We start from the raw sequence: 26,997 nt of genomic DNA on the forward strand, positions 1-26,997 counted from the left end.
GTACTCAACACAGTGACTTGTAAAACTGTCAAATGCTGTGTATAACTGAAATATTCAGTCACCCCAGAAATAACCACCAAGGCATTGACAGCTTGTATGATTTGCTCTTGGATATGTGCTGTCCTGTATGTCACAGGAACAAGGCGAAGCAGAAGCTCATGGTAGAAACGTGCCCTGATGAAGGTGGAAGGCTACTGTGGCCTCCTGTCGCTGTTTACTGGGCTTTTTCTGGAAATAGAGGAAAGTTCATGTTTCTAGGGTCACCAGCTGTTAAAACAACACACATTTGGCAAAAATGAGAGTGTAACTTCCAGAGTCCAAAAAGGCCAGAGTCTGGTGCAGCACATCTGATCGTTAGGAAACCATTATGATGAAACTTATGCAAAAGTACATTAAACAGAAATGATTAATGCTGCAAATACTATACTGCTGAATGGTATTATGTCCTTACTATCCATTACAATAATGAGCAAAATGAATTAAATACTGAATTGAATCACTCCATGATTTAATCTAGATAAGACTGATGTCTGACCGCCCTGGTAGATAAATAACTAGAGCAATTCATGAATAGCTACTGCATTTAAGGCTCTGTCATTTTGCAACGGTACAGTATGTGGGTGACAGCTGCAGAGGAGGTTACATTTCTATCACAACTCAAATGAAATTGATGGTGTCGCACCTGTAAGATTTAAAGGGTGTACAGTCTTTCATAAGGGCTTCAGATCTGATGACAAAAAATGTGTTGAATATTACTTTAATTAATTTATGAAAAGAAGTGAAGAAATTAAGAATGTAAATGATGCATTATTTTCACAAACTGTTGCACTATGGGGCAAAATATCTTGTGCTCTACTGTGAGGATACTTAATAGCATGTGGGTGACAGGATACACATTTTTGCCAAATGCTGAGGACAGTAATGCAAATGTGTAGTACATGCACGCTATTACTATATGAAGTCTGTCATTTTTATGCTGTTCAGGTGATGGACATCTGTGGTCCAAGAAGAATATTAGTCAACATAAACATGTATTTAACAAATGCAGGTTTCAAAATAAATACAAAAATCTGATTTGCAAATGTTTTATGAGGAATGTTCAGCACATTTGTTATTGCTAAAGGATACACACAATGTGTTCTTGTGAGAAACACCAAATGTAAACAAACAGGAACTCCACAGGGTATTTTCAGGCCGCTGTTGACGATATTAAAATATGACGAAAACGGTCCTGGCAGAAATCCCTGTGTTTGGTGAGTCTTTAAGAATCAGTGGTCTGTCTACAACCAGTTTAGGGAAAAGGAACATCAAAACTGATGAGTGACACAGGATGTGCTCGGTCACTTCCACAGGGATAACGAGAGGGAGAGGCTGAGACAGAGTGAGACAGTCTTTTTGTGGCTCATAATGTCAGAGCTCCCAGCTAAGCCCAGCAGCAGCCAGAATGATAAAGGGGACAAAGAATAGAAACAGGGACATCAGTCATCATTTTGAGAAATAAAGCTGAGGTGAGAGTAGAAAGAAGCCGCAAGGACAGATGAAAGTGAAGCAGGAAAATTAAGACATGAAAGGAACTTTCTGAGAGCACAAATACAGCTTTTTACTCTGTGTGGTTTATCTTTGTTTTTCAGTATCAGACAACAGACACAGGGGAGTCAAGATGAATGAACGCTGAGTGTTGTATAAAAGAAAGATCCTATTAGCAGAGATGGGCCAGATGATGAGGAGGTGAGTCAGGGAAAGTACTACGCACAAGGTGGTGGACCAGCTAGTGAAGCGTAATGTGAGTCTCCCAAGAGGCCGTCTTCACCTCTCCACTGTTCTGTCCACACACACACACACACACACACACACACACACACACGCACACACACACGCACACGCACACGCACACACACACACACACACACACACACACACACACACACACAGTAACACAGGCATTGACTGCCGATACTTTATACCCTTCCATCAATTGTCTGCCATTAGCTCGGGCTGACACAGTAAAGAGCTTAAAATTGCATTAAAATCAACAACATGTAATACACTGTATATTGCTCTTCATTTCTTAATAACTACAAGAAAAAATAACATTGTAAGACTACAGAGTAAAGAAAAGTCACTCTAAAGAACATCTTTGTCAAAGCATTAATGGCCCTTTTCTTTATTATATTTGTTAAAAATAAACTGGAAGGAAGGGAGAAGAAAACACTGAGAAGAAAACAGCAGTCCTTCCTTTAGCTTTTCCTTTTTGTCTTCAAACATGTGCTGGGCTAAGCACAGAAAAGGATAAGATAGGCGTATTCTCTGACGTCAAACAGAGGGGTAGACACATAAAAACTCTCTCTCTGTTTATTGATTTAATGATTGATTGGCCATGATGGGAACAGATAAACTTCCTCAGGAAAAACAGAGTCACTCACTTTGTTTACAAAGACTTGGATCTGTGGCTCTTACATTCTACAGACAAGGACATGGTAAGGTCTTGGATTACGCAATTCATCCCCTTTCCCGGGGAGCTGAGTAACTGCATGCACGCTCCTCAAAAACCATACCGCCCCCACATATATATACACGCTGACGACAAACAGGAACTTTTAGGAATTCGTGCAGCAATCAGAGAGTTTCTTTATTCTTCTGAAAGACGGGAAGTGAGGGTGGTGGGTGTTGTGTCAGGGGTTAGGGTTTAGTGTCCTGTATGTGCCTGTGGACTCAGTAGTAATGTTCTGAATGCTGGAGCCGGTCCCAGAGTTACCCGGAAATCCTTTATAACCAGAACTAAGAGTCACCTAAACACCTCCCAGGGATAAAAAACACTGGAACCACTGGGATAAACACTTAACTGAGTACTGAGTGTGGGAATGTCTGTCTGATTCGTGGAAAGCTGTTGAATCACAATGGATAAGAAATTAAATTGTTTTTTTTTTGCAATAATGATGGAGACGAGATTTTCCTTTCTCACACTAGCAGTTGAATATGTGTTTTTGAGCACACGCACACACAGTCTAGATTAAGCTGCCAGACTTTATATGAAATATTCAATTTCTTTCAATATGTAATTAATAAATAAGAAGCTGTACGTTTTATAGCGTAAGTGACACTATAGGTACAGCATACAGTACTACAGGAGAATTATAAGTTCTTTGGAAGTTATCTGTCTTTCCTGGAAACAACTATGGGAATATGCTTGGCAATGGTCTGAAGGGAAACACTGATGACTTTAATATAAGATATACTATGAATGTGATGAGAAATAGCTTGAAGTGCCACATTACAGGAAAAGAAGAGACAGGGTGTGCAAATTAAACAAGAAATGAGATAATCGGCCATCTAGTTGTGTTTTAATAGAAGCATCAACCCATAAATGTTCATCAAATTTGGGACCTGTCTCTGCTGTCAGTGGTGTATGTAAAACAGCAAAACTACATGTGCCTGTATTTGAGACCACATACAGCTGTAATTCAAGTCAAATTGCTGGTCATTTGATAAGCCCTAACATCACATACACACACACACACATACACACACACACACACACACACACACACACAGACGTACAGATGAGGTTCACTTACACAGTACATATGCACTGGGTAAATTTCCACTCTACACAGACAATCTTCAGTTGTCTTGCTGAGAAGAGGGCAAACTGCTGGCCAGAGCCTGTCAACGCACTACCTCTGACGCGACAAAGTGGCACACACACACACACTCACACACACACACACACTCACACACACACACACACACACACACACACACACACACACACACACACAGACACACAGACACAAACACACACACACACACAAACAAACAAACACACACACACCACGGTTTAAAGTGAGAGTACTCTCCCTGGAAGTGGTGGAAAGAAGTTCTTTCCACCACTTCCAGGGAGAGAGAAAATCATTATTTTCTCTCGGTAGGTGGCCGACTGTATCATTGTCAGTGTCTGCTCTCTGTTGCCCCGTGTGTATCTTGATACCAACACAGATCAGTTCCAACCTGTTTGACCTCCTGACACCTTCAAAAACCTGCTTCTATGACTGAAATAAAGTTGCCTACAGAATATAACTAGTATTGTACAGTCAGAGTTACAGTACTTTTCTTAAAGCTCCAGATAAATGTTAAACTTCTGGATGTGCATTGGATAGCAAACACTGGGAGTACGCTACAGTGGCAGTTTCAAGAAATTTGAGGTACATTTTCTGGTCTTCCTGAGTTGCAAAAAGTCACATGGACACCGATAGTTAAAAAAAAGGTTGAGGATGGAACAACAGAGACCAACTTGCTGTTTTGATAGCCTTACCAATTGATGTGGCATTGAGCGATGAATTAATTAATTTTCATTTTTCAGTTGCATAGGGACAATGAAGATGAGATTAACAGCCTTTTTTGAGTGGCTCACAGAAAAGAGCATCTGCAAAACAGCTATTGTTGCTGTAGCTTATTTTCTTCTAATTTATTCTTTGACAAGAGATGATGTCAAAATATGTGATGCCTGGAAATAAGGAGGAGATGGAAAATAGAGGAACAAATGATGATGAACGAACCAAATACATTTTGTTTGGAACTGACGTCATATTGCACTAATCTTGCAAGTCTACCTAATGTTCTCTTTTTGTCCTGCCAGCTCTTGTTTGTGCTTATACTCATGCTCGTTTACTTTGTTAGTGGTTTCATAGCTTAATGTGTTACCCTTGCTACCCTCAAGTCTGTTACATTTCCCACCTAGGAATGAAGTGAAATGACAGTGGCTGCACATATTGTAAGACAATTAAAAGGTACATAAACATAAATTGATCCATGAATCGCCACCTTTTCCATCTCCTCCACCTGCTCTCTACTCTCAGAGTCTTACTGCGGAGTGGGATATTATTCTAGTTCTATCTTGCTGACTGTAGCTGTTGCTGAGAAATAAATCAAACCAGCAGCATTAATTTTCTGCCCACAGAGGGCAGCGTCAGTGACTAATTACAATCCAGCCACCACAGATGGAGAGTCCTCTTCTGTCAGAGGTGGTGGGAGCCGGACCTGACAGTTCAAATCAATGATGAGGCGTGAGCAAGGTTGAGACCCACAAGTTCAGGAGACATTTCTGTCACAGTGATTACATCTCTTAGATCAAAGATGCAAGATCCTTAGACCTCTTAATACAGCAATTTAACATTAATCACTTCCTAATGCCTACTCTTGACGGTAAATATAATCCTGTGGAGCATTACAAAGTCAAAAAGATGCATGACTACCAATGGCATGTCACGTGACTGACCATGTAGTGCTGTAGCAGCAAATGTAATATCCTGAGATGTGGACTCAGATGAATCCTTACTGACATAGAGGCATCTTATTGTAAATGGGATCATACAATAAGAAATTATACTTTTATATAAAATATAAATTGATCTATACAGTGACAGCATGCATGATGCATATGATAGTTTTTTAATAAATAGAGGCTAAAGATTGAATGGATTTTACTTATCCTTTCACCAATAGCATCTAAATCCACTGAATATACAGTATACTTTGTTTTATAGTGTACTATATAACCATTGGGAAACGTTTAGGACAGCCTACTTTACTGGAAGCCAGAAACTAAAACCTAAAATATAGCTCACCTAAAATACAAAGATATAGCTTATCTCCAATAAAATGTGGAAGGCTATTCTAAAAAAAAAAAAGTCAAAGCAGTTACTAAACAGATCTTGCAGTGAGATCGTCTTATCAATTGTTACGTTTTAGCCTCATGCCAACTGCATACATGCGCATACATGTTTTAATAGTGGAAGTTGGTTGATAAAGCATATTCAGTCCATTCAATGATTCATTTGACCATTTCATTGGTTTTTCAGTAAGAACTATGGATAGTTGATGTGTTGGACACAAAAAAGGTTACAGAAAGAGGAGACCAGGGAAGAAGCAAAAGTAGACTTGACCGACAAATCTTCTCCTAGAGATTTATATAAAAGGGAAGTTACATTTGTTTACGTCTGTTTCTAGGTAGTCATTCCAGATCTAAGACAAAGTGCATAGTTAAGTGAAGACAATGACGTCAACTGGTCTATTTTAATTCAGCACATCCTGCACCGTGAGCCCATCATCACCTCCAAAATATTCTCAGCAGTACCAGACAACCACTTAGAGGGTACATCTTAATACCAGAGTGTACATTCAGATAGGCCTTCAGTTTGACAGTCTGGCACTCAACCAGGCCTTCATCAGCTGGCCTTGACCAGAAGGCCACAGAAAAACACGTATGTATTTTATAAACTATAGCACAATCTCAGACATGTGCCAACAAGGCCTTAATATACAGTACAGTATCAACAAAGAAACAGAACAGGACGGAATTTTCCATCCAAAACCCTATTAGGTTCAGGGGCTCTCTCTGGGCCATAAACAGGTTGAGCCTGAGGTGGTTAGCCCCCAACGACAGTCTGCTTTAGTAGGGGCTCATGTTTGTCAACCAAAGAGACGGGGGACCAGTGGAAAATTACCAGTCCCGCACACGGTCACGCACACACATACACACACATACACACACACATGGTCAGGACCAGCTGAGAGATTAACCTGCAGCCGCATATCTATCTCGCTCACTGCTTATGTGACAGCTTGCGTTTTTAATGGGTGAGAGTGCGGGGGGCATGGTTGCGTTGTCAGGACGCATCGGCCCGCAAACTACTAACCAATGACATTTGATGATGTTTTTTTCACATCTATGCACATTTCCAAGAAAAAAACCTGTGCCATGTGTGGTGGCCAGTAAGAGAGGTTGGCTGCATACATATGTGTGTGTGTGTGTGTGTGTGTGTGTGTGTGTGTGTGTGTGTGTGTGTGTGTACATGTAAAAGACGTTAATAAAAATGGGAAAATGCATGTGTGCTTTCTTCTATTTTTCAGTCAGTATTTTTATATGCACTTGTGAAAGTGAAGGTGTGTGTTGCACTGCAGACACATCACAGTTGTGTTAATATATGTGAGCTACCAATCCATAGAGCAAAATGGGATAAATGTCTCTATAACAACCTCAACAGTTTCCTCATCCATCTATATTTCTAGCCCTACAGAAAATCAGTAGATGCAAACACAGATGGTGTGGGACTATGAAGGTCTCAGCTTTCATAAGCAGTCAACTGCGGGTCTTAAAACTGTGGCCTGTATAGAAAAAGTGTTGTTGTACCACACAAGAGGATTGCAAAATTATTATATTACCTGGGTTCCAAGGCAGCTCACCATCATGTGAGTGAGAAGTTTGGCAGCAAACATCGGGAAACGGGAGCACAGCACGTGGGATATAATGGCCAATGCAAAGCCTGATGAGAGTGAAAACACAGAACCAATATTTAGTATAAATTAATGACTACTGATAACAATGTGGGATGAATATGGAAGAGAGATAGCTATAGAGAAAGGCAGGCAAATGGGCAGACACAAAAACACAGGAAAACAATGTAAGACATGTTGAAGAGAACATATAACAAGACAGTGTTTTGTACCTGAGATGCAGATAAATCCCGAAGCATAGAAGGCCTCATTGTATGATGCAAAAGTTGTAAATTCTGCCTGGGCCGTGTAGATAGACAAGTGGGAGCAGGCACATTCCACATAGTTGCCACTCTCTTTCACAACCCTGCAGTACTGACCATCTGATGACCAGCTGGAGGTGAGGAGAGGAGATGGAGAAATCATGTAGGATAAGGCAAGGAAAGACAAGGAAAATACAAGTAAAGACACTATGCTAACAACAGACTGAAAAAACATTGCAATGCAAGGCAATGACTTGACATGTGCTCTGTGGTGTTTTGACTTCAGTAAGTGTTATTTGATGTCACATTTACCCTTCAAAGATTCTTTGTGACAAACAAGAACATTATAATTTGTGCTAGATTCAATGGCACAAACATATAACAAGATATAATACGAACAGACATGCACTGAGCGAGCCATTTTTCAAAAGTGAAAAACATCTGCAGTGACATTTTCAGTGTCCTTTCCCTGTCATTGACTTTGCTTCTTTCGCCACCTTTTGCTCTCTTTCCTTATCAGTTCTCCCATCAGTTTTGTTATCTGGGATACATCGTCCAAGTCGCTGTTCCAGCCAAACCAAACCTGCCAATTCTTAACTTGTAACAGTGTGTTCCAGCCAAGTCCTGCTCAAAGCCCCAGGAATGTCCTCAACAAACTGAGGGCGAGTGGGAGGACTCAGAGTGTGCAGATTTTAAACAGAGAGCAATGTGACTTTACTCACAGTCACAGAGAGGCTCCACTTAACAAACTGTGCCAGTAAGTGCTGGAGTCGCAGAAAGATGTGAGCAAAGGGTTGCAATTTTAGAACATATTCAAATAGCATAAATGTATAAAGAGAGGATATAAAGGATATAGTTGAGCCAAATGACAATTAATAGAGAGTTAATAGAAAGCTTGGACACACTTTCTTATTCAAGTGAATGGGAAAGTGTGTCCTTACTTTTAATTGGTACTGCATGTTTAGCGGGCGAGTAACAGTGCACATTAATATATAATTATGGGTGTCAAGTAGCTGTCTTTAGCCTATTTAAAAGCTGAGCATGTACCTGCACAGCTGTGTCTATGGTGGATTACCTTGCAGTGGTCTGATTCCAGAGAAGACACAGAGACCGGCCAGGTTTAACTTGCTGACCAGGTGTGTGGATACGGTATACCACCTCATTACCATCTCCTAGGGGTCGTGACCCTCTGTCCTGGAGGCTGGCTGAGAATACCTACATATCAACAGAGGCAACAGCAGAAGAGACTTCATCTTTGGAGTAAACTGAAAAAGATATGGCTAGTTTATATTGGGGCAATACTGCCACCTGCTGTTTCAATCAAATTATTTCCCCAGCACCAAAAGAAAACATGCACAACATAATTTCCTTTGTTACTTACAGTTAACTAAGCAATACTAAATAAGCGTTACCTACCTTCCCATTGAGAGCAGTAGTTGTATCATTGGTGAGAAACCAGTGTTCAGTTCTAAACTCGGTCAGTTGAATCCGACTGAGGTTGCTACAGTCGGCAGTCAAGCCAGCTGGCACTGCAAGCAGAGTATCTGGGAGCTGGAAGAAGTCTGCATTACGACCCCTGAATTTGTGTCCATTGATCTGTGTGGGGTACCACTGGAAAGCAGAGATGGTCATATATGGACATTTGTCCAGGATGGTTCCCCCTCTGGAAAATCACAGAAAAAAAAATTTAACAGACCAAATCCTTGGAGTTTCTTCTGTATTGTTTATCTGTACATTTCCACAATGTTCGACATCTCAAAATTTCAAAGCAAGATATTCCCCATCTTCAGCAGATTTAACAGCATTCCTCACTCTTCACTCTCATTGTGCTGGGACTCACATTTCACATTGGCTGTGTGTGAGGAGGGAGAATGCAAATCGCTCAGCCACCTCAGCAAGGTGACTAAGGCCCCGTGTGTCGACTCTGCTTGGATTGGCCAAGACACACAGCAGGTCATAGGTCAAATTTCGGCTGTTTTCCTGTAAAGGAACCCTGTTGGCCACTGCAATAACCTGGCTCAGGAAAAAAAACAGAGACAGGAACAAAAATGCACTGAGAATTTCAGGTATTATCACATCCATCTGTCACTGATATGCATGTCATCTGTGTTTGACCAAACTTTAAGGTACAATATTTATCCTCTGACATGCAGCACTTTTGGTTTTTTATAGTTAATTAATTTCATTTGCGTCTGCAGTGTTTCATCTCCTCATCACTCTTTCTTTGCTCCCACGTATCCTCATGCTGGCATTTCTCCGGTCTCTGCTTTCTCTCTTCTATCCCCCCCACACACTGTCATATTAAAATGTAGTCTTTGCTTGTCTGGAGGCTGAGCACACGTAATACTGTAGAGCACAGTAGTGACAACAGTGCTCATGTAGGATGACAACTGAGACCTTTTCAAATGACAAACGGGTTCAGAGTTGTCAAAATAGTGCAGTGGAAGTGATTTTAAAAATATGATGCGAGTGAAAATAAATTGTAACCATTCTGTTTTTTTTTTGTTGAGACCAGAGTTAGCATTATCATTTTGACAATGGAATGGCACTCTGGGGAAATTTACTTTTGGTTTCAGAGGATTTTAAACACAAGAAAATCATAGTACATTTAAAAAAGTAATGATAACTCTAGATTATGTCTTGTCTCATATCATGATAATGATGATGTGTAGGGGCAGATGAAACAGTGAAATACTATGATAGCCCACTGTCCTATTTGCTCTTCCAGCGTCAAAGAAAGTAAAGGTAAGGGTAAGAAAATATGGTGTGGTTATTGTTAAGTATAGCGGAAATACTTTTGTCTGTTATCTCTCCAACCCTCTTACCTTTTCCACAGCTTCAAGCACAGCGATCATCTGCTCACGATTGAGTGGTGTGGCGACCTTATCGATCAGTCTTTGCAGAACCTGGTTCAATATAGCTGCGTCGAGAGGCTGGTGTAATTGGTCCAGTAAGACCCACACAGCTTCACTTGCTGCATTTGACACCAGAGTCACATTAGCAAGCCCAAACTCAGGGTGCACTCTGACACTCCCTGTAGCATTGTAGAGCTCGATTTGGAAGCGCTTAGGTGTGGGCAAGGATGAGGCAAGGTCAGGTGTCAGGTAAATGTCCAATGATGTGTTATGGTGACCCACATCAAAGGTTAGCCTGCCCTCCTGCTTAGGAAAATCCATGCCTGCTTTCGCAGGCCAAATTATAGAGGGACCCACCATCTCTTCCCTGGGAAGTTCCTAGGGAAGAAAAAAACATAGATGCTATGATTTTTCATGGAGTCATATTACCAGCATCAACAGAACAATTATAAAATGACAAAAAATGTACTGTCCGAAAATACCCAACAAAAACAACTATACCTCAGGCTACTCTATTAAAAGCAAAATTCCCTTTTGGTACAAAGCATCTACATGGTCTGAATTCCAGCTGCAGGACATGCAAATGAGTGAAGTTGACCACATTGTGAAAGTTGGGATGTAATGTAAATGAGGGACTGGGCTTTTAATATGTATAAAAGCTTATATGTTGCAACATGCTTTAGTTCTGAGAGGTGAAAGTATGTGACCTGGCCATGTGTCTTAGTGAGGGTTTTCAATTTTGTTGAGTGCGCTAGACACTCTCTACCTTTCATCTCTAATATCAAATACTGTGAGTGCCAGTGGAGACTTTATGCCCCTGAGCTGAGTGCAGCCAAGATATGTCTAATCATTATTCCTCAGAGAGAGAAAGGGTGGCAATGATATAAAAGATGCAAGGAGAGGAGGGAACATTGGTATCTTGAAAATTTATAAGTATCAATAAACCATGAACACAATTAATATTTCCATAAATCTAAAGACGATTGTGAAATCGTCTGAGGTTCAACCATCAGATGAAATGTAAGATAACTACTAGATGCAGTTTTGCTATTTGCATTCCATTTTAAAATAGCTACATAAATGAAGGATTATATCATGCAAAGTTGGTACTTTTTGTATCTTTCTGGCATTTCTGTTGAAGGATACAGAAATCAACGATGATGTGTCCAAAATTAGAAAACAACGTAAGCTGTGAATTATCATGTTTCTGAAAAAGAATGTTTCCAATTTTCCAGTATTGTTAAATCAGGGAAAACCTGTGACAAAACCCCTGCATGTCCCAGTCTCGGGGCTTGGTGGTAGCAGGTAGAATGTGACATAATAAAATAGTTTTTTGAACTGGCTTTAATAGTGACAGCGTTATAAAGGAGCCAAAATAGATCAGTGGACTACTAGATTTGTGATTGACTCATTAGGTGGATAGGGTCAACAAAACCAGGTCAGTTGGAGACAAATATACTTCATTCAGGTGTTACAATTTAAACGATTGTGGAAAATCCTTGTTGGCCCGATATGATTACAGCCTAGACTTGATTGGAAGATGGGATTTCTTATTATGCATTTACAACAAGTTGTAAATAAAATTTCAAGATATGTGTATCATGTTTGTTCGTATGCCCAGTTATATTTATAGTACTTTATGTGTGCATGCATGTGCTATAGTGTATGTTGGTGCTTAACAGCTAAACATCTGTGTGTAACTTACCAATGTGCGATATTGTACAGACATGGCAGAAGCTATGCTTGCTCGTCTGTAGACCTGGAGACTGAGCCTTGTGGTTATCAGGGTGGCGATGGGCAGTCTGTGGCCAACAGCAAAGTACACAATTCCTTGTGGATCGTCGCTTTCAGCCAAGGTGATGTTGGCAAAACGGGTTGTTGCATTAATCGTAGCACCTGCACCCACCTGATAAATCTCCACTAAGAACCACGCCTGGTATTCTGGTTCCTACGGAAACACAGGTGAGTGGTTGTTTAATTTTGTGCATCACAACATTTCTTATGTTTACATACATAATGTTAATTATTATTCCCCAAAATATGTTGGCTTAAAAACTGTATTTTTAATTATTGGACAAAGTGTATTTAAAGGTCAGGAAGACACCAACATGCAATATCACCACCTGCACCAGGGACTGATCCCTCTCTATTACCTCATCATCTAGGGCCACCACCGTAAGAGCACATATTATCTCTCCTCTCCTGCACAGCACAGTTCCTGAAGTTTGCACTAGCTGTTTGGTTAGGTCGACTCCATTATTGACAAGAGTTAGAGTTGTCTTGTTGAATGTAGCTCTCCAGAAGACCTGCAAATCCTCAAAAACTCTGATCAGAGAGAAAAGACCATACAAAATAAATAGAAATAACAAAAAATGAAAGCAGAAGAATTTCTTTGAGGCAATTTCATATTAACATAAATTTTAACCTAATGAGTGCAAAAAAATTTAGGTTTCATTACCTGTTTTCTTGTCTCTGTAGGTATAGCAGAGTGGTTCTGTTCTTTGAATCCTCATCCAGAACTTGGCCCATCAGAGAATTAAGACTGAAGCCTACAATACCATTGTGGAAGTCACTCCCTGTTGTAGATAGTACAAATTAATGATACAAATTAATTTAATCATAGCCAGACAACCACATAATTATGCACTTTGTAATCAATCCTAATAATCTTCCCACTGCAATGATTATGTGAGAAGTAATGCCAGGAAGCCCAAAATAGCAGCGGGACACTAATGTTACAGCAATGCAAAACAAATAGCATTAGTGGAAACTGGAGGAGGACACTGACTCATTCAAATAACAAACACATGTCTACAGGTTTTTTTAATTAGTCCCCAAGGACACACTTTGAATTAATTCAGTGCTATAGCCAGAAGAACATGGAAAAACATAATAAGAAATTAACATGTTGGAACAAATTTATTTGCTAATAAATTTGCAGAACTAAAAACAAACCAGTAATAAATACTACTTGATCTTTCGTTCGTTATTTTACCAAGGATGGTGATCTTGACAAAGGCCCCAAAGCCCTCATCTGGACTGTCTGTGATCTGTGCCCCTCCCTCGGGATCACTGAGGTAGATGAAGAATACTTCCTGTCCCTCGGGCTCAGAGTCATCCAGGATGACAAGGATAACCTCGGTCTCATTCTGACCAGCCTGCAGGGTCACAATAGTGGACTCCAAGAGGAAGTCCTGATTCTCCTTTGCTAAGGTCCCAACAGGATCCACATTGAAGGGAAGAGGTGATGGGCTTCCATCTGGATGAAATCACACAGCAACAAAAACTAAAGCAAAACTGTAAACGTCACAGTAAATTTTGATATAATTTATTGTATTTGAGCAAGATCAAAGTGTATTAAAACAAACACACCTCCATATACTTGTACCCGAACTCTCACAGCTCCAGCCACACTGTCAGACCTGCGCACCCTCAGAACCACTTTCTGCTCCAGCTGAGTCTCCTCATCCCTGTCTTCAGGTACTTGGATCTGTCCAGGGCCAATACTCAGCACTCCACCAGTCACATCACTAGCAAGGATGGTGATAGTGGCCAAGCTGTGCTGAGGGTTAAGGCGAGGAGAAGTGTCTGCCAATGCTGAGACTGAAGTAAGGAGGCGAACATCTGTTAGATTGACGTGAAAGTATTCATCAGGCTCTGAAAGGGAGTCATCAAGTATTGAAAGGCGCAGAGAAGTGTTGGTTTGGCGAGGGGAGTCAAAGACCAAGTGGCCGTCTGGCACTGCAATGAAGTCCTCTCCCGCTGCTGCGCTGCCTGTTATTGTTGTATAGGACAGGCGAGTCCTGTTGCTACGAGAACCGTAGAGTCTCTGAACATAAAGTGTTATAGTCCGGATGTCTTCTGTGATAACCAGCTGCCGAGATTCAGGGGCAAACTGGTAGATTCCCAATGGCTCCACTTCAGCCACAGTATATCCTGACCTGCACAGACAGACAGACACATTTTATTTGTCTTAATGTTTTATGCAACAGTTGCGACTTCTAGATACACATATTGACTGTGCTACAACTTCAGACCACTGTAACACCATTACCTGAGTTTAACAATACTGGTTGCAGCAGTGCTGGAGGTGGCAGCAGTAAGGTGTATGGCATGGACAGCTGGCTCAGATGCATCAGCAATAGCTGTCAGAGATATGGCTTTAGCCTTCTCTCCATGGGCTAGGGTTAGTGAGCCTGTATATGAGGAAGGAGCACATTAAAAAAAACAATTGACATAAATAATGCAAGTGCAGTGAAATGCCTGAATCTGTGCTGCTATCATTCAGTTTTTCAGAGTTTATTTGCCTACAGGGTATCTCACCTGAGTTTGGCATGATAGTTCCATGTCTGAAACCAGAAGGACCCTGTCCTGAAGGATACCCTGCTCTCCACTGCACCCTGATCTCTCCAAACAGCCCTTCTCGCGTCACTTTTGCTTCACACTTCCCAGTTTCTACATTTGAAACCTCTAGGGCCAGGGAGGCAAAACCAACCTGCACAACATAAGTGAGACAGGATAATTAGAAATGCTGCTGTTTTGTTGTCTCCTTTATCATTAACCAGAAAAAATATATGAATGCATTGTTTTATCTTATAATTATTTTGTATTTCATAGCGCTGAGAAAGTTATCTGTTATAAAATGTCTTTTTGTAGCATCCACAATGTTTGTCATGTTCTCTAAATTTCCTTGTTAGCAGCGAGTTAAATGCATTAGCTCGAGTGTGTTACATGGATTTTTCAAAAGGATTGACAAGGAACAGTTAAGTGTTCACAGAGCAGTCAAGAACTCAGCATTAACTCAGTTACAGTTGCTAGAAGTGAGTTTTATGTTATATCAAAATCTGTGGAGAGAGATTTCAGAAGGTTATGGTGTAGTACGTCAAAATTTGTCCTCTGCCGGCTGAGAAATAATTAAACAAACTTATGTTTACCGATCAGTTATCTGTAAGTGTAAATTACTCTTCCTTAAAATTGATGCATTATGTCAATGGTGTTTGTGTGGAAATCAAATACTCTACAAAAGGAATTCTTTCTAAGCAGAAAGCTGCCAAGTGACACAATATGTATATCGCTAGAAGACATATTCACTCTAACAAAATGTCATTGAGCATTCAGTGAGGCCCTACCACTTTTCACAATTCTGAGTGCCCTGAAGGAAGTTGAGGAAAGGAAGTTATCCTTGCAGGGTCATATATCAACAAACAAACAAAAACATATCCACAACTCACCTCTGAGCTGGCAGCTTCTTTGGGCACAGTCACGGTAGCAACACTGGCCTCATGAAGTAGACGAGGAGGTGAACCAAGAATAGGACTTACTAGTCTGACATCAGTAAGCTGTGCTGTTAAGCTTTCACCCACTGTCAGAAACACCTACAGGGAATAAAGCAGGAAAACAAACAAACTTTGTGTGTGTGCTTATTTAAAAGCTAAAAACCTACATGGGTCCTTTTAAAATTAATTTAATTTAGGTCTTAATTGTCATTAAGCATCCTTATCCTTACCTGGCTGCTGATCGGTACAGTGACAGTAATGAAGGACTCTCCCTCCTTCAACAACAGCCTCCCTTCAGCTAGTCCTCCCAGTATCTCCTCAATGTCCATTACTTCATCTATGCCTCCACTGATCCTATAGCCAACACTAGCATTGCCAAACAGCCCTCCGAGCCGTGTCACGTTCATAACCAGGACTCGGCTGACCTCTGAACCTGATCCCACTACAATTATAGACTGTTGCTCAGGGTTCAGGGAAAACACGCCATGGGGCTCGTCATTAGCTTTCACCCTAAGGATAAGAGATGAAGGCGAAAGTTGATGACAGATTTGACTTTTTTACTTTCTATTATATATGTTCCTGAGTATAACAGAACCATAATGACAAACCTAATGTGGGTGCTGATGAGGTTTGGGTTGGAATCCAAGGTAGCACCACCCTCCACAGCTGTGAGTTGGACAATGTAGAGCTCCTCCAGCTCTGGCACTGTATCCGGCATCAGCCTGAGGACAATTTCTGCCTCCCTTTGGCCCTGTAGGATCATCACTGAGCCAGATAAGGCTAGGAAGTCACCTGCCATATCAGAGTCACTCTGTATCTCCCAGTGGACCTGAGGTGTTGGACAAACATATGTATATGTTTCAATGAGAGACTAAATAAAGAACAAAGGATTTAAATCAGCTAGTTGAAACACTGATACTGTATTTGACTGATAATTGATACATTTCCTTATATTTCTGCTGCTTACTGGTGACAGATGGGGCATGTTCTAACGTATACACATAAATACACAATCTTACCATGATGTCACCCATGACACCCTCTCTGCGTATGATTTGTAGGGAAATGTCAAACGGTCCCTCTGCTTCTGTGGATTCATTGTAGACACGTTCACGAAGAGCATTCTCAGTAAACCGGACTATACCATTTGGGTCACCAAACTTCTCAATCTGGAAGACAAAAACACATTAAGAGAGAGATGCTAAGGCCTGCTATTGCATGTCCTTCTGCAAAAAGTGTTGTAATTCATGATAGCGAAATCAACCTTGCAGTCATGATTAAATTAAGTACCTTCAGTGTTACAGAGCCAGCCTGAGAATCTATATCCATGTCCCCAGACAGGATGTTGAGCTCTATAACAAATGTCTCCTCCACCTCCACTTCACCATGGGGAAGAATAAGCAGCTCTATGGTATGTGTGCCTTCCTCTCCCTCCCTGAAGAAGAAGGACCCATTCACAGGTTCTCTAATATCTGTATTGAATGGAGGAAGGACCTTTCTGCTGTTAGGGCCGAGGATAATCCAGGCAACCTGTAAAAGGGTAAAACAAATTTACACACCTGAGATCTGACAGTAAATTGTAAGCAACCACAACTGAAGTGATGGGATTTTCTCTGCCTTATACCGTTGCATTGCCCACTAGACCGCCTGCTCTCTCCAAGACAAGGTTGAGTTTTAGAGTTGAGTTTGGGTTGACCAAGGTGATTAGGCTCTCATTGAGGAAACGCACAACCCCGTTTGGAGAATCATTTTTGGTGATGGTTACCCTGGCAACATTTTGAGAGCCGAGGATTGCACCCCCTGTAGTTCCAACCAGCAGGACTTCAAATATCTCAGCATATTCACTGGGGAAGAGAATTTGAACTTTACATTATAATCAAAGAATATCTGCATATAAATGTATGATCATTTAAAACATATTTGATGATTTATGTTCATTTCAGCACTGATATTCTATTCAAAATATACAGTACACCTTAAATAATCAATCTACATGTCTTTCATTTCTCCTCTCACCTGTCCTGGTCATCTATGATAGAAACTGTAATGTAGCTGGTATTCTGGCCATGGACAAACACAACTGAGCCATTATTCAGGATATAGTCAAGGTCCGGATTTGCACTCAAGCCTTTTGAAATGAACTGAGCTGAGACCAGTCCATATGAACCCACTCTCCTCACCACTGGAATCAAGAAAGTGCCCACATCCTCATCAACTGAAAGAAAGAAGCCAGAAACAAGGATTTTACATATGCTAAGACATTGGGTCATTGCAAATTTGTTTTTGCCTCACTTTAACATTGCACAAAAGATAAAAATAACCAGCTCCTTTTCAGTGTGCCTTTGTTTTGATTTACCTGTAATGTTGGAATAGCCCTGCCTAAACTCCAGGATACCCTCGACATTGTCATTCTTCTGTATGACTACAGTAAGAGAAGAGATGTTGCCTATAGCTGGGGGCTGGTCCAGCTGGAGACCGGACTCTTTCACTGTGTAGTCCACAGCACTGACCACCAGAGGGAGACACAGAAAGAAGAGTAACTGACAATAACTCATATAGACACAATATTTTGAATAAATTAAGGCTATGAAGTGTCTGTAATATAAATGACAAGGACACTCCAGTCAAACTTGCAACATAATTTCTGACAATACTATAAAAATCGATTCATCGCCTTTATCCAACTAATTTTACTGTACCTGACAGTGACTAGCTCCACTGCAGTGATGTTGAGGAAGAAAACCTCAGGCCCCTCTGGAAAACTGTCATCATAGATATGCAATGAGACCTGTTGGGATGTCTGGCCTGGGGTGAAGAGTAGTCTTCCTGAGGCTGGAGCAAAGTCAGCTCCACTGTCCGCTGTGTTGCCAGAGGTCTGATAGGTGACCCGAACGCTGCCAAGACTGCCTAAAGAACGATTAACGGCCACATTCACCTGGGGAAAACATGTAGCTATGGGTTAGGTTTTTGACTACAGTAGCTAAATCAAATTTTCTCTGTATATGACTCTGTACTCACCACCCCCTCCTCCTCAGTCGCCATGATTTGGTCCTGGGTGAGGGAGAACAGGCCATAGGGGTTGTCGCTGGCTGCCATTATAACTCTGGCATGCTGTGCTATGGGACTAATTTCCAGTCCCGGGGTAGCAGACATGAGTGTCAGCTGGTAATCACGTCGCTCCTCAGGGAAATCATCATCCAGGACCTGGCATCATGATAGATGTGATAAGGATCATTTTATGGAAAGCACAGAGAAGTTCATTATTATGATGCTATTTTGGTCTACATATGTGTATTCTGCAGACAATCACTCAATTTTTCCATGAACACAGTCCATATTAACCAGTACCTTCAGAGTGATGGTAGCAGCAGACTGTCTGTCTCTCATAGTCACAATGCCAGAGATTTCCTTGAACTCTGAAGCCACAGCTGGAGTTATGTTCCAATATAACTGGACCTCCCCAAACACACCTGGTCCTCGCACAAGGCTGGAAGACACACACACAAAATTATACACATATATATATATATATATATATATTCACATGAAATTCTTAACTAATCAAAGGAGGCACTGAAAATTAAAGCTCTCATATGTTTATCTCACCTGACCACGGCACTGCCATTATAATCTCCCTGGGGTTCTCCAATGATGATGTTCCTGGATGGCTCTGCTATTCCAACAATTCCCAGGGCAGCCTTGTCTGCCCTGATAGTGATGGTGGCCAATCCTGGAGGACCAGTGAAGGGAGGACAGATCAATGAAAGACAATAAATAATACATTGATGCAGTCATTGTGCAACTTTTTTTTCTAAATGCTGACCATTTAGGTGATCAATGACAGCGCCACTCTCAGCAGGAAACACCCGGACAGTGAAGTGCTCATCTCCTTCCAGTATAGTGTCAGCGAGGGCTCTTATCACAAACGTCTTCAATGATTCACTCTGGAAAGTTTAACATTATAATTGTATAGCAGACATCATGAAAAAAACATCATACCTATATAAGACCTAAATAAAAAAGAACAATATATTCTGAGTGACATTCACAAATCATTACATAGAAATAATACTAATACTATACTGTGCGGTGGGACAGTGACACCACTCCTTTTATATCGTACCTCAGTGAAGACAAGTGTTCCATTGAAAGGTGAGAGGTCATCTTTAGCCTCATCTTCCAGCTGCCACACAAGTGTCACTGCCCCCTTGCCTTCTTCACTACGCAGCACCGCTAGTGTTGCTACAGCAGCGGGATCATCTGCAAAATCTGGCTCACTGACAGTAACCTGAGAGGGGACCAATTAAGGTTATCATATATGACACCAACAGTAAAATTACACGCATAACCAGCTATACCAGAGCTGATGGTCACTGTGATGATATTTGAAGGATCTGAGATGCTGTTGGTGCTTTATTTTGTTGCAGTGGAGCAATGAGAGGGAATGAACGTACATATATTTAAGTCTGGGTGATCCACAAATCTGCTGATTGAGAAGGTATACATAAGTATGAATAATTTAGGCTCACCTCCTGTTCCCGAAATCCGAATTGTCCAAGAGGTGAGTCATTAGGTGGAATGCTGATAGTTACAGAAGTCACATCTCCCAGCCGAGCACCACCAATCACACGCAGTAAATTTACTCTGAAGGTTTCCGAAGACTCCACCTGTTCATCGTCCAAGATAGTGATGGCAATAATGGCTTCTCTCTACGACCAAGGGCGAGGAAACAACATAAAGCATTGAGGATTTCAAGATAACAATAAAATAAGAGGATTTCAAGGATATTTAATTCAGGTTCATATTAAATCTGGATAATTTAACAATTTACCTGTCCATCTTGAAAGGTGATGTTCCCAGATGTAGGGTGGAAGTCATTAAAATCAGCAGTGAGGGGCTGAGCCTCCCAGTAGATGATCAGTCTTCCAGTTGTACCAGCAAGTCGCAAAACTGACAGATAGAGGATGTTGTCTGGTGGTGGTATCTCAAAGGCCAGCACGGTTCCTTGGATATTCTGGAGAAGATGTTTAGAAATAATACTTAATGACTTTGAATATGAATAAGAATATGACTTTGGATTTAAATATCTGCTACATTATTAATTTAGTATTTTGGTCGTTTCACTATGCATCATTTCAGAGATTGTTGAAGAGGACTGCAAACTGCAAAACGAATATAATTAATTTATTCACTAACAAGATTGTATCTCTAACATGGTAATTTCTAAGCTATAGCCATAGAGCTGATCCTGCACTCACCTCAGACACATTAAACTGAAGAATACCTCGAGGGTCATCATTCTCCTGAATGGTTATTTCAGCTACTTCCATACCAGGTCTCTTAACACTGGGCTGGCCTGCTCCAGCCGACCCTCTAACAAGCTCCACACTGGTGATATTTACCAGGAAACTCTCTGCAAGCTCTGGAATTTCATCCTTAGAAAACACACATTTAGGCAGACATCAATATGTAGGAATAGATGCTCTTCCTTTTCTCAAAGTCATAAGTTTTGTCACTAAATGTAGTTTGGTGGTTACAAAACTGCAGTTAATGGTGCAGCCAGGAGTCATCTTGGATAACACAACATTTTCAACACAACAATATTAATGAAGCCTTGCAGTTACAAAGGGCTGGCAGAAAACTGTGTTTCACATCATTTACTTCAATCTCTAGTGTAAACACAAAACATAATCACAAAATCCCCTTAATGGGAGATGGACAATAAGACTGGGTACAAAGTAAGGAAACGTTTATCAAAAGTAAATGTGTACAAAGGGAGTATTTGAACGGTATGTAGAAAGGAAAAGTTGCATTTTCCCTTTTTTGATGGAATACACCTAACATTTTAAGGCTAGTCAGATAGTCAGTTTTATGCTGAAGGCAAGAAACAGGCTCTAATCTGCAAAACCAGTCTAAATGTGTATGAGTGTGGGAGGTGTGAGAAGAAGGAAGGAAAGAAAGAAACTTAGAAAGTAAAATTAAAATTGTGATTGTGCAAGAAAATACTTCATTCCAATAAATGATAGGAGACTGGTGCATTTTAAGAAAAATACCACATTTTTTGTCATATTGCTAATTTAATATTCTTCATTCAGGTAGATTTAATCAACTCTATTACACAACAGTCCAAACTTACCGGTAGGACTGTGACAGTGACAAGGGCCACAGTTGCACCATCGATCATGACGATGGTGTCATCTTTGGCAGTGTAGTCCCGTCCTGCAGTGGCCTGGTTGGATGGGGGCTGGTATAGGGCTGGCCTAGTCTGGTAATGGATTGCCACCTCACCTGAAGAGCCCTGCTCCCGCACTATGGATAGAGTCACATTGACTGGAACCCCTGCAGGTTGGGAGAAATAGGAGGTCACAAAATGTTGAAACATCACAAAAATGATATTTCCAAGATCTATAATGGAAAATAGCAAAACTAACTTGAGTCTTTCCAGACTGGAAAGTGAAATAATATTTGAAGAACAGTATGAAGGTATGTTACCCTATGACACAGACTACTCTGACATCTCGGCCGGCCTCCAAAACACAGATGGAGACAAATCCTAAATTACTTCAAATCCTGGAAACCACTGCAGATCTCATTTACAGTAAATCTCAAAGTGTGATTACCGTAAAGCGCCTTAAGAATCCTTACTCAAAAATAAGATGAATGACTGGTATTCAGTAACCAGCTTAACTCTATTGGAGAACTCTTAATAGAGGATTATCCTTCAATATTTCTGTAATGCACTGTGAAATACACATTTAAAGGCTAATCATTACTTGTTCATTCTCTCTCTTGCAATGGAAATTCTTACTCTGTGGTTCTTCTGTTAGTATAAACTGGGAGTCCAGATGCCATCCAATCACCCCGTAGGGAGAACCATTTGGTAGGATGGTGAGTAGTGCTTGTGCCCGCTGCTTGTCAATGACTGCGGCCTGCTGTAGATCCTGCAGTCCCACAGTGGTGACATCCATGAGGGTGATAGTGACACTCTCTCTCACTTCTGGGACACCATCTGCTATCACAGTCAGTGAGATGATTGCTACTGATTGACCCTCTGAAAACGTCACCTATTATAGAAAACAAAAATGTATCTTCATTTCACAAATCAAGGACACCTTATTAGTTTTCCATTATTGAAATTTGGTAATATTTGATATTCAAACATGTTGTCAATACATACATACAGTAATGTAATATAGTGATAAGTACGTATAATAGGAGGTTAACTCACCACTCCTGAAGTAGGGTAAATGTCTGCCAGACTGCCATCTGCAGCCCAGTGAACAGTCAGTCTGCCAAAAGTCCCCCTTCTTCTCTGGACACTCAGAGAAATTTGATTATTTTGCTCCAGCTCCTCCACCTCCATAGACAAAGAGTTCTGCAGAGAGGTGATATTAATTAGATGAATGTGACACTTAAAATTACGTTAGATGATTCTGATATGGTTTACATAACAAAGCTTAACACACAATTGCTGTAACATGATGACTACTGTGGTTGAATACCCAGACTATCTTACATTAAAGGTTTATCTGCTTACCTGAGCAAAGCCTATGACTCCATGGGCATCATCGTTGGTCGGGACAATGACAGTCACCTGACCACCAAAACCAATCTCAGCCCCACCCTTTGGATTCTTCAGGCTAACCTGAAAGCTCTCCTGCTTCTCAGGGATGCCATCATCAATGACATTCACCGCTATCTGCAGTTCGCTGTCGCCTGGTAGAAAGTGCAACTCACCATAACTGAATGTGAAGAAATAGAAAACAACATAAATTAGTTTTTTATTATTTGTCCATGAACAGGTTTTCCCTTCATGAGCTAACATTAGCAGATTCCAGACTGAGGAAAAACAATGTCATTCATATTCTTTCTTTATTTCAGACCCAGAGGGATCCATATCCCTCTGGGTCTGAAATAAAGAAAGAATATGAATGTGGGTACCTGGGTATGAAATCAGATTGATTGGAGACAGAAGTGAATTCATAAACTGTGGAGCTGTTCTCCTCAGTGGAAGCCAAAAGGGTCTTGGTGTTGTTGAGGGATGGGACCATGAAAGAAAGGAAGCTAATGGCAGGAGGGGCCCTCAGTATCATGGTGAGCAGGCTTACATCAGACCTCCAGGAGTAGAGTGATGAGCTGTTTTTACCGGCTAGCAGGACATAAGCTATGAAAAATAATAAGATTTCATTAATTTAATCAAGATGTCTGGCGAAAGGATTTCAATAGCACACCTGACAAATACAACTGGATTAAAATGATGAAAGTTATCTTTACAAACAAAGCATTTTATTTTATTGTATAACATAAGTACTTACTGACTCCAGAAGGAGCAGTGAAGGGGTGAATAGAGGTGAGGCCCGGGTGAGGAATGGACTGATAAAGCTGAGGTAAAGGCTGACCCGAACCCCATCGTAACACCTCACAGGATGGAGAAAGACCTTTAGAAGGACACACGCACATGAACACACAAATAGACACACATGTACATTCTTTCACACTAGAATAGCACATTTATGTAACATAAGGATTGGTCTGACTGACACACCCAAGACTGACAAATTACAACCTCTGAGTCCCTCTGTGGCTCTGGTCTCCTCCACACTGAGGCCTTTCCAGTAAACCAACAACAGGTCTGAACCAGGAAAACTCACCACTTTTGCAGATTCAGAGAGATTATGTCTCATCAAAATATACAGAGCGTAGTATAAATATATGATCTGGCTCTGTAGTCTTAATTTTGTCATCTTACTTGAGACAACAGAACAAGGCTGTTTTGTCTGTAATACACACATAGTTTTCGTGTGCCTTCTAAAGTATCACTGATTTGTTTGTACTGTCCAAGCCAGCATCTAACTGCCACACAATGAAAGAACAGTGAACCACAGAAAATAGCATCTCATCATTGTAAAAACACAACCATCCTCTTAACATACCATAGATTAGGTGCATTTAACTTCCATTGTAGGCCATTTCTAAATACGTAGGCTCTGCAATACAGTCAACTAGCACATACATTTTAAATTTAAATTTAGCTAGTCACATCTGTTTAAGGATGCTCTTATAATTCAAGAAGAAACTGCAAGTAGTTTTTTAGATGTGCAAAATAAAGAAAACTATTTAATGTTATGGGATGCCAAAGTAAGATAGGTCACCTTCAATAACAACCAATAGAAGAGTGTCATCTGCTCTTGTGTGGATTGCCTCCACCTGACTGGCTCTGCCATTGAGTGGGAGGGGCTTCGGATTCAGAAATCTTCCACTGAACCACTTAAGCAGGAGACAGCTGGCAGTCTGTTTGTCTATACACACCACCAAGTAAGGAACAGCTGCAAGAGTGACTGGGGTCACGCTGAGGATGTCCTGTTCAAAGTTAAGTGTCTGGTGGAGGGTGAAGGAGCCTCCACTCCAAACAAAAATCTGTAGCACAAAACAAACAAAATAGCAAGACTTTTATAAGAAGTTTTATCCATTTTAATGATATTGACACCACTGAAAACAATTTCAAATTTTTGATACTGAGTTCAAGCCTTACAATCAGACTCACCTGACTTGATGCAATCAAATAATCTCTGCCTTCAGTGGAGAAGTGTTTCACATCCAAAGCTTCAACACCAATGGTTTGTTCCTAAAGAAATCAATTTGCACTCATGATTCATTTGAAAGTAATCCAAAATAAGGTGATACAACCGTGCCAATGTACAATAACATGATGTAAGCAACAAGTAGCACAATTAGGATATGCTTACCAATGTGACATTGAGGTCCATCTGTAGTTTAAAGATGCTGAGGTTGGCAGCAGGGGAAAAGGGAGGGCCACTATGTGTGATGGCTATGTACGTAGAGTTATTAACTGCAAACCCAATGCAAGAGCTCGGGTCCTGAATCCTGACTGACTGGAATGACAAAAGAGAAAAATATATTTAATGATTGTAATGTAAATAGCTATAAATCAGCTCTGCAAGCATAAGCATTTGCAGGAGGATCAGGTGCTGAATGACACTACAATATTGTAGTTAACCTACCTCCACTGACACAAAAACACCTTGCCATTGATAGAGAGTTGCAAAAGTGTGTGAGGATCCAACAGTGGGACTCTTATCCAGTCTCATTGCAAGAAAAGAAGGCCCTTCAGGGAGGGAGCACCAAGCAGAAGTAGGGTTGTCCTCAAAGCTTTGGTACACACCCATCACTAGGAGATTACCCTCTGGAAGAATCAAGCAAAAGAAGGAATCATGATGGCATTTCTTATTCGCAGAGAAACTGGATAAAAGGAATAACAGAAGAACAGAGGTGACATTCAGGAGATTGAGACTTTGAATACGTGTCTCACCAGAGGCAACAGCTGTGACGGACTCTGTCACCCATTCCACACTGACAGCTGTCTCCAGACCATTGCTGCGAGACACCATGAGGAAGACTGGCCCATCACCTTCATTAGCTACCACTTCTGTGTTAGTTCTGTCCAGAAAACACATATGTAATTGATAAGACTACACTGATATGCTTTCCCTGAGTATTTGTATATATGCTTATGTATTTCTAAACATTTTATGTAGTTTATGTTTTCTTAAGTTTGAGGGTCTTCTTGGTGCAATTCGATTCAGACCTGTTGAGAGTGGGTCCAATGCGGAACAAGCCAGAAGGAGCGAGGTTCTCCTGGACAGTGATGAGAGTATGGAGTTTGTCACCCAGCCGTGCACCTCCTATTGGGTTGGACAGGGTCACTGTGAAAGTCTCATTCGCCTCAGGATCAGCATCCAGCACTGCCCAGATCTCCAGCATCTGACACAACACATAAAACAATAACTCATTAGCCAGATAAACTTGGCACAATGCTCTTCTGTATGGTATGGGCAGAAAAACGAGGGCTCAAAACATAAGACCCACTTTACATTACAAAAATGCACGTGCATGATTTCTCACATTTGAATGCTTTAAACCTACATTCTCTTACCTTAAATCTGACTCCATCCTCCAGTACCACAAACCCTTGTGCTGGCATAAGGTCGTTCTCTGCTAAGCTGCCATTAGCATCTGTGATGGTAAACTGAACAGTTACAGTGCCAAATGTGCCTTTCTCAGGGTTCCGAACCACATACAGTGTGGCCACACTCTCACTCAGCGTTGACACAGACGTGGGCTCCTTCAATAAGAAATGCTCACTGGTGTTAAAGGAAATGACGCCATGTCCATCGTCACTGGCCAGGATATTCACTGTTGCTAAGAAAACAGAAAGATGCACTTAAGGAAAATAATATCAAAGTTACATATGGATACATGAGAATGAATTCTTATGCATTATAAATTCTTGTAAATTCAGTAATTTAAGAT

At 40.9% G+C, this 26,997-nt stretch overlaps 1 protein-coding gene across 1 annotated transcript in view; it reads right to left on the reverse strand.

Moving 5' to 3' along the window:
- Nucleotides 1-26,997, reverse strand: part of adgrv1 (adhesion G protein-coupled receptor V1) — a 95,557-nt gene that overhangs the window by 37,616 nt on the left and 30,944 nt on the right. Inside the window, exons 46-88 of the mRNA XM_053324919.1 lie at nt 26,621-26,886; nt 26,273-26,448; nt 25,997-26,124; nt 25,689-25,870; nt 25,413-25,559; nt 25,211-25,291; nt 24,819-25,083; nt 23,982-24,104; nt 23,608-23,830; nt 23,204-23,408; nt 22,895-23,041; nt 22,475-22,730; nt 21,803-22,005; nt 20,925-21,101; nt 20,498-20,680; nt 20,196-20,375; nt 19,790-19,954; nt 19,490-19,610; nt 19,273-19,396; nt 19,015-19,153; nt 18,685-18,870; nt 18,366-18,601; nt 18,023-18,171; nt 17,683-17,881; nt 17,291-17,510; nt 16,957-17,196; nt 16,686-16,835; nt 16,275-16,495; nt 15,897-16,176; nt 15,622-15,765; nt 14,714-14,885; nt 14,445-14,586; nt 13,763-14,331; nt 13,386-13,649; nt 12,849-12,966; nt 12,544-12,715; nt 12,096-12,338; nt 10,361-10,768; nt 9,376-9,548; nt 8,952-9,198; nt 8,611-8,750; nt 7,506-7,666; nt 7,222-7,322 (exon numbers count right to left, since the gene is read on the reverse strand). Of these exons, the coding sequence (XP_053180894.1) occupies nt 7,222-7,322; nt 7,506-7,666; nt 8,611-8,750; nt 8,952-9,198; nt 9,376-9,548; nt 10,361-10,768; nt 12,096-12,338; nt 12,544-12,715; nt 12,849-12,966; nt 13,386-13,649; nt 13,763-14,331; nt 14,445-14,586; nt 14,714-14,885; nt 15,622-15,765; nt 15,897-16,176; nt 16,275-16,495; nt 16,686-16,835; nt 16,957-17,196; nt 17,291-17,510; nt 17,683-17,881; nt 18,023-18,171; nt 18,366-18,601; nt 18,685-18,870; nt 19,015-19,153; nt 19,273-19,396; nt 19,490-19,610; nt 19,790-19,954; nt 20,196-20,375; nt 20,498-20,680; nt 20,925-21,101; nt 21,803-22,005; nt 22,475-22,730; nt 22,895-23,041; nt 23,204-23,408; nt 23,608-23,830; nt 23,982-24,104; nt 24,819-25,083; nt 25,211-25,291; nt 25,413-25,559; nt 25,689-25,870; nt 25,997-26,124; nt 26,273-26,448; nt 26,621-26,886 (8,426 nt within the window). The remainder of the gene's footprint in view (nt 1-7,221; nt 7,323-7,505; nt 7,667-8,610; nt 8,751-8,951; nt 9,199-9,375; nt 9,549-10,360; nt 10,769-12,095; nt 12,339-12,543; nt 12,716-12,848; nt 12,967-13,385; nt 13,650-13,762; nt 14,332-14,444; nt 14,587-14,713; nt 14,886-15,621; nt 15,766-15,896; nt 16,177-16,274; nt 16,496-16,685; nt 16,836-16,956; nt 17,197-17,290; nt 17,511-17,682; nt 17,882-18,022; nt 18,172-18,365; nt 18,602-18,684; nt 18,871-19,014; nt 19,154-19,272; nt 19,397-19,489; nt 19,611-19,789; nt 19,955-20,195; nt 20,376-20,497; nt 20,681-20,924; nt 21,102-21,802; nt 22,006-22,474; nt 22,731-22,894; nt 23,042-23,203; nt 23,409-23,607; nt 23,831-23,981; nt 24,105-24,818; nt 25,084-25,210; nt 25,292-25,412; nt 25,560-25,688; nt 25,871-25,996; nt 26,125-26,272; nt 26,449-26,620; nt 26,887-26,997) is intronic.

This window comes from Scomber japonicus, chromosome 9 (assembly GCF_027409825.1).
Source record: "Scomber japonicus isolate fScoJap1 chromosome 9, fScoJap1.pri, whole genome shotgun sequence".
Classification (NCBI taxonomy): Eukaryota; Metazoa; Chordata; class Actinopteri; order Scombriformes; family Scombridae; genus Scomber; species Scomber japonicus.